General features: G+C 39.2%; 1 protein-coding gene across 10 annotated transcripts in view; it reads left to right on the top strand.

The window, feature by feature from the left end:
- LOC144979687 (rhomboid-related protein 2-like) overlaps positions 1-7,500 on the top strand; it is a 35,740-nt gene that overhangs the window by 20,216 nt on the left and 8,024 nt on the right. For all 10 annotated transcript variants that reach the window (XM_078926597.1, XM_078926602.1, XM_078926600.1 and 7 more), the window contains 2 exons: positions 1,558-1,773; positions 6,265-6,410. In XM_078926597.1, coding sequence (XP_078782723.1) covers positions 1,558-1,773; positions 6,265-6,410 — 362 coding nt within the window. The remainder of the gene's footprint in view (positions 1-1,557; positions 1,774-6,264; positions 6,411-7,500) is intronic.

Genomic DNA, 7,500 nt, shown 5'->3' with positions numbered 1-7,500 from the left:
GTAGATAGACAGATTTAGACATATAGATAAATAAATATGTTGGTAGAGAGTTAATAGATAGGTAGTAAATAGGTAGGTAGATAGACAGATTTAGACATATAGATAAATAAATATGTTGGTAGAGAGTTAATAGATAGGTAGTAAATAGGTAGGTAGATAGACAGATTTAGACATATAGATAAATAAATATGTTGGTAGAGAGTTAATAGATAGGTAGTAAATAGGTAGGTAGATAGACAGATATAGACATATAGAAAGAAAGATGATGATAATGGCTGACAATTGTTTAGAGCATTTTAATTACTATATAGTGCGTTGTGTGTTTTATATTGTTATTAATGAAAAAATGCATGTCTTGTGTCGCAACCCGCTCACACACATTCACACACACACACACGCATACACACACATGCATATTTGCACAGACATACGCACACGCGTGCATAAAGTAAGCGCACACAGCTCCACATGAAACATAACACACACACACACACACACACACACACACACACACACTCTCACTCTCTCTCTCTCTCACACACACACACACACTCACTCTCTCTCTCTCTCTCTCTCTCTCTCTCTCTCTCACACACACACACACACAAATAATTGAATATTCAGAGATTAGAAATAAGCCGATGGGAAAACGAAATGTTTTAGTTTGAATTTAAAAGAATTAACAGTTGGTTATTCCCGGATGGTTCTGGGAATAGAATTCCATATATACGGGGTCCCATAACAGAAAAGGGCAAATTTCCCCTGAGGGTTGAATAAGGAAATTATCTTTTCATTCAATACAAGATGAATGAAATTCCCCACGACCTTGAACTTGAACCTAAACAACAAGGGGGGGGGGGGGGGGGGGGGGGGGGGACCAGAGTACACGATCACAGATTCCAAAGTGCACGTTCAACATTAACAGTGCAATGCCATGAGTAGTCGATTTTTTTTCCATCAACGATCAGAATTTGGAACAGCCTCCCCGCGGATGTAGTTAGTTAGCTCTGAAAACCTTAAACAATTCAGAGACAGAATCGCTCCTGTGCCACTCTAAACATTAACATGCACACCAAAGTCTGAGACAATAGATAGTTCGAAGATGACGTCACTCAGGTCTTTGTTATTATTTTTTGCCATCCGCGTTCAGAGTAATGCTCACTGAACTGTATTAACCCGACTATAAACGTTCATGAATACACACAGTTTTGTGTGTTGGTCCGTTATACGTTATACTTATGGCAATGTTATGAGCTTCTTAGCCAAGCGCATACCATCTATTCACCCCAGGTGGTTTGCAGATATGCAGGAAAATGAAAAAAAAATAACAAATGTGAAATTGAATATAAGCTTCAATTTAATTTACGAAAATAGATAAAATGGACGTTTCGGGTTTCCCCTTTATCACCAAAACAGGATGAATGAAAGAAACACTGCAGACGAATGAGATAATGTGGTAGTGGCGTGCGTTGTTTTTCTTCGAGCTTCGAGCAGCAACATCTACATTACTCAGGAAGCAGAAAAGAGCATCATCATATTTTTTTTTCATTATTTCAGGTTCTTAATCAATTACCTCATGATGATATCGCCAGCTTGGGGTCACGCAATGATTTGAGCTCGGGGTCACATGGATCAGGACGGTACATTTGCGATGGTGAATTCCTTTCGGAGGTGTGCAGAAACACGGCACTCCCTGAAGCGATAAAAGAGAAGATGGATGACTATAGGTGTCTCCCTCCACCTTTCTTCATGATTCTCATCTCACTGGCACAGGTATGAAAATAGAGAGAGAACGAAATTGACGTCACCCAGCTCTTTGTTATTGTTTTTAGGCCAACTATTTTTATAAGTAGTTCTCACTATATTGTATTAACAGACTATATGCCCTCAAGGTTATAAACAGTTTGAGTGTTGGTACGTTAGTTCCGGCATGGGGGATATTGTGAGTAAATTACCTAAGCGCACAGCATCAATATTTTATGTATCTGAATTTCTTAGTGTTTCACTTCATACGAAAAAAAACCAACTAAAGCGACAGTTACATTCCGAGTTAAGTGATACTAGACAAAATATAAGATTTTAAAGCCCTCTGGCAGCAACTTTTAATTGTGCTCACACTACTATGTTATGACGATCGACCCGATCAGCAAACTCCGTACTTCACTCGTGCGCCGTCGCAAACCAACCCGAAAGCTTCGTCACAACACACGTTTCAACTAGATGCTCTCTGGTTTTGGGCTCGTTACCACAACGGGTACATGTTGGACAGGTGGAAAGTCCCCACTGATGCAGCGATTTTCCCGTTAAGCAGGTTCTCGACGGAGTCGATTGGCTGCCTCCCAATGTCTCCTCTTGCTGGTGGAAAAGCCTAGCAACTCCTCCCCCAGTTTCGAGGAGTCGATGTCCCCGCCCCCTCGAGGGATTGAATTCGTCCAAACCGACTTCCATCTCGTATACGCATCTCTGCCCGAAGTCAGGGAAATTACGTACAAGAGTTTCCGGGCTTATGGCGTGACACACTTAGCTTAATAAGAATAAGATCTTAAAAAGTGTTTATGAAACAGTGCCAGACAAAACAAAAAAGAAAATTACAAGAAAAAGAACCCCCCCCCCCAAAAAAAAAAAACCCAGCCTGCCTTGACTGAAACACTCTTTTTTCAGATCTATATCTTACACCAGTGCCTGCTCCTTAACTCTCTCCTTACCAGCCGTTTTCAGGATTTTCCCCAAAACTTCACACCCAACTAACACAAAAGTAGATTTCTATTACTCAAACACAATAGCAGCAGATAAATAATTTCTTCAGCAAAACATGCTCTACAACACACGGTTCATTTTCTTTAAATTTTATGATGTACAATAGAGATTTGAATAAGAAAAATGTAGGTTGTATCGTAACGAACGTGACGATTTTCCTATAGTTGGTAAGGGGATAGTTAAGTTGCCCCATACATAAGAGTGAAAGCCTGCCACAGAGGTGTAACTGTAGTGATACGATAAAGGGCTGTGGTTTGTCTACATAAAATTCAAATGTTGCTGCCCCACTTTTAAAAATCAACTCGTAAAAATACGATTTTACCAGAAATTTATTTCAAAACAAGCATAGCTGTCCATTCAATGAACGGTGCTCGATCAATGAACGGGATGATAAGTTGGTCAACTCTAAATTTGTTATTCAGGTGCTAAATTAAATATGAACTCAATTTCTATTGTCGTAATATAAACAATACATTTTTCGACTTCGTAAGAGAACTCCACGGAGATTTTTATTTGGGCACGGAGAGATATTTTCTGCATTTAATATCTTATGTATTTCCTTCACTTAGCAGAAGTTAAGAAAGAACATGACTGACATAGATTTTAAGAAATTATTGTATTAAAAATAATGAGAGGAACCATTAACGGGTATCCATTCAATGCAAGTACTCCCACCTCATTGTCATACTCGCTAATCGGAAGGTTGACACACATCCCACAAGCTAAAAGCGATGGCTCGTCTTTTCGATGGAAATACGCTTCAACCGTCATGACGTCACTTCCCCCATAATAACGCATAGTAACTTAGCAATTGGCTCTAAACTAGTCTAAACTATCGGAACAATGGCGGACGCCTTATGAAATATTTCTCCGACGAGCAGAAAAACATGATAAATATGATCATGTTTTGACTTCTATACATTCTGATCACATTACATATGAAAAGTTCTAGCCAACATGAAGAATAAAAGGTACCGATTTTCTTTGTTTAGAACCACGCTGCTCACGTTGCTGGGCGACGTGACATCAGACTATTGAAAGCAATTGAAGAAACTACTTTGATTTTTCGATAAAATCATCACCATGTCTAATCATCTCATAATAGACGCAAACCATCTACATGTCAATTGTAAACACCAGGCAACATTTGGTGACGATTGGTCCATTGGTTTCGGAGCCTTAGTGTTATCAATAATCCAATTTGCCAAATATAATGATGCTAGGCGTTTAGTTTAAAAAATAAATCTCATAACATTCACCAGCCGGATTTAACGTATAAACCAACACATAAAACTATGTGTAACCTTAAACATTTATAGTATAATTGAGATAGAATTTAATGAGATCAACTCGTATAAATGGCTGGATAAGAACTATAACAAAGAGCTCAGCGATGCAAATACGGAAGAAAAGTTGTGACGTCACATATTCTACTCCCTTTGTTCCAAATTCCTTGGAAGTGTGTATGTAACCAGTCCTTCGGAGGACTAATAATGAATAGGTTACATATTGAATCATAAGGTGGCAAATCTATTTTGTTAGCCGGATGTATATTACGCAGATTCTAAGGATTACTTACTTACTTACTTAATCCTCTTCGGGCCTTGAGGCACATAGGGCATCCACCAGACATCTCCATTTTTTGCGATCGGCTGCTTTTGCGGTGGCTGTATTCCAGGACAGGCCTGCTTCCTTTAATTCTTTCTCCATGGTCCTTCGCCAGCGAGCATGGATGATCCTTATTGAATACAAGCATCTATTTAGACCGGAAAAGAAGATGCCGTCACTCTGGAACCAGATGATCATTTACACAATGTTTTATTCAGTCCCCCGGAGTGGTTTTACACTTTCAATGAGATAGGAACCAGTTCTTTGACATCGCACTTTTCTTCCCTATTTTGTTTCATCTATGATAAGTTAACTTAATGCCGTTGTTTTTTGTGTGTCGAATGTTACAAAAAACAAACTTTTGGTGCAGCCTCGTTTTGATTTCATTTTGTCATTTCCCTGCTTCTTCAATTTAGAAGAAAGCAAGCAATGCCGTGTCATTATCTGAATTGGATTCAATAGTCTGATGTCACGTCGCCCAGCAACGGCGGCCATCGTGGTTCTAAACAAAGAAAATCGGTACTTTTTATTCTTCATGCTGGCTAGAACTTTTCATATGTCTTGTGATCAGATTGTGTAAAAGTCAAAACATGATCAGATTTATAATGGTTTTTTTTCCCTCTGAATACGCTTTTATGCTCGTCAGAGAAATATTTCATATGGGCGTCCGCCATTGTTACGTTAGTTTAGAGCCAGTTACTAAGTTACCATGCGTCATTAAGAGGGAACTGACGTTACGACTGTTGAAGAGTATTAGGTGAGTATGACAACTCATCAAACTGTTCGATTCAAATGTTGCTCCATCAGAAAAGAACCGAATCAACAAAGAAAAACTAAAATGTTTTAAAGGAAGGGAACGAAGTTTATGGTGGTCCTTCTGAGCCTTTAGACCCATGGACCCGGAATTTATACTTGATTTCTATTAGCCCGAAACTTGCTTGCTATCCTTTGGATAGAACATTAGTCTATCGCATAGTACTATCCGGCAGATCTAACAGACCCGGCTACCCTATGACTAATGGTTAGGCAGGGGGATCAGAAAAAACTTTCGACGGCACCAGAGATCGATCTCAGTCCCGCTGGCTGTGAAGCGAGTGTTTTGACAAATGAGCTAAAGGCACCCCCCCCCCCACCCCGCCGATGTAATTAAAATTGGCTACTTTGATGACTGTTAAACGTCAGCTTTTATACAGTGCAATATCCACTAAATGTGCTCAAAGCGCTTTACAAAGGGTCCCTGACATGTAACATGTAGAACGATAAATGACGCCTGTTGGGCGATATTATAATTTTTTTTCGACAGAGTTTTGCTGTTAACGGCCAGATACTCATTTTACACCCGAGTACAGTGAAAGAATGTGAGTAAAGAGCCTTTTTCAAGAACTCAACTATATGCGCCGAGTGAGGCTCTAACCCATGACCTTCCGATCTGAAAGTGAGTGTCATACCACAAGACCACTGTTATAATTTTGATGCAATATTCCTTTGAAATCAAAATGGGTATGGATTGAGCATATGTATTTATTATTGAAGAGGGACTATACTGGAATGACAATAGAAAGAGAAAGAGGAAGGAGGTTTGGGAAACATGTTAACCTACCAATGTATCCAGATTGGAAATGATGGTGATGATGATGACGATAAGAAGGAGGAAAAGGAGGGCGAGGAGGAGGAAGATGATGATGATGATGATGATGATGATGATGATGACGACGATGATGATGATGATGATGATGATGATGATGATGATGATGATGATGATGATGATGATGATGATGGTGGTGGTGGTGATGATGATGATTAAGTAATAAACAATGATGATATATATATATATATATATATATATATATATATAATATAATAATAAACACTTAATACATTCAATCAAATTTTCCACAGATTATCGTGTACGTAATTGCCAACGAAACAGAGGGCGTGACTTTCAAAGCCTTTGAGGGTGTTCCGAGCGGCAATGTCCTTATGTATGACCCAACAAGACGAAGGGAGGCTTGGCGATGGGTCTCTTACTGTCTGCTTCACCAAGGGTGAGTCGAAATGATTAACTTACTAGATTAGGGGCAGCGTGGCTCAGCGGTACTGTGCTTTGCTTCGTACCCAAAGGGTACCGAGTTTGACTACCTGCCTCGCTGTGTGGCCTTGAGCAAGTCACCTCGCCCTAGCTCACTTTGCGGTGCTGCACTGGGTCTGACGCCTGTGTTATTCCAGTCTTCCCTTGGAATAGACCCGAAAGACAAATTTCCCCTTGGGGATGAATAATGGGAATTTATTTATTTATTTCTTTATTTAACCCTCTTCTTACCAACTATAGGAAAATCGTTACGATTAACCAACATTTTTCTTATTCAAATTTCTTTTGTACATTATAAAATTTAAAGAAAATGAACACTGTATTGTAGAGCATGTGTTGCTAAAGAAATTATGTATTGGAAGAACTTTGCTGATATTGTGTTTGAGTGATAAAAAATCTATTTTTGTGTTAGTTGGGTTGAAGTTTGGGGGAAAATCCTGAACATGGCTGGTAGGCAGAGAGTTAATTTATAAAACTTACGCATCATGCTGCGCAATATCCAATAAACATTTCCAAAGCGTTCTGTAAAGGTTCCTAGCCAACAGCAACACTTAATATTTAGGACGAGAAGACATGACAACTGTTTTTTTTTTTTTTTTTTTCGTCGGAGAGAACGTTGTTAACGGTACTCAGGTAGACAATTTATTCATGAGTTCGATGAGAGAATGTGAGTAAGGAGCCTTTACAAACGACTCAACGACGCACCACGTAAAGCGGGACTCGAACCCCTGGATCACAAGACCACATAGCCACACGTTTACAAAACACATCTTCACTCATCGCGCGTTATGTTCAAATTCAAATTGGATTCAATAGTCTGATTCACGTCCTTCACCAACGACGAGCAGCCTGGTTCTAAACAAAGAAAACCTGTACTTTTTATTCTTCAAGTTGGCTCGAACTTTTCATATGTCATATGATCAGATTTTATAAAAGTCAAAAAATGATCATATTTATCATGTTTATCTCCTCTGGATACACTTTTATACTCGTCGGAGACATATTTCATAAGGGCGTCCGCCATTGTTCCGATAGTTTAGAGCCAG

Source organism: Berghia stephanieae, chromosome 9, assembly GCF_034508935.2.
Source record: "Berghia stephanieae isolate SIO BIC M18660-M18661 chromosome 9, UCSD_Bste_1.3, whole genome shotgun sequence".
Taxonomy (NCBI): Eukaryota; Metazoa; Mollusca; class Gastropoda; order Nudibranchia; family Aeolidiidae; genus Berghia; species Berghia stephanieae.
Note: the sequence above shows the minus strand (reverse complement) of the source record. Positions and strands in the feature narration are given on the sequence as shown.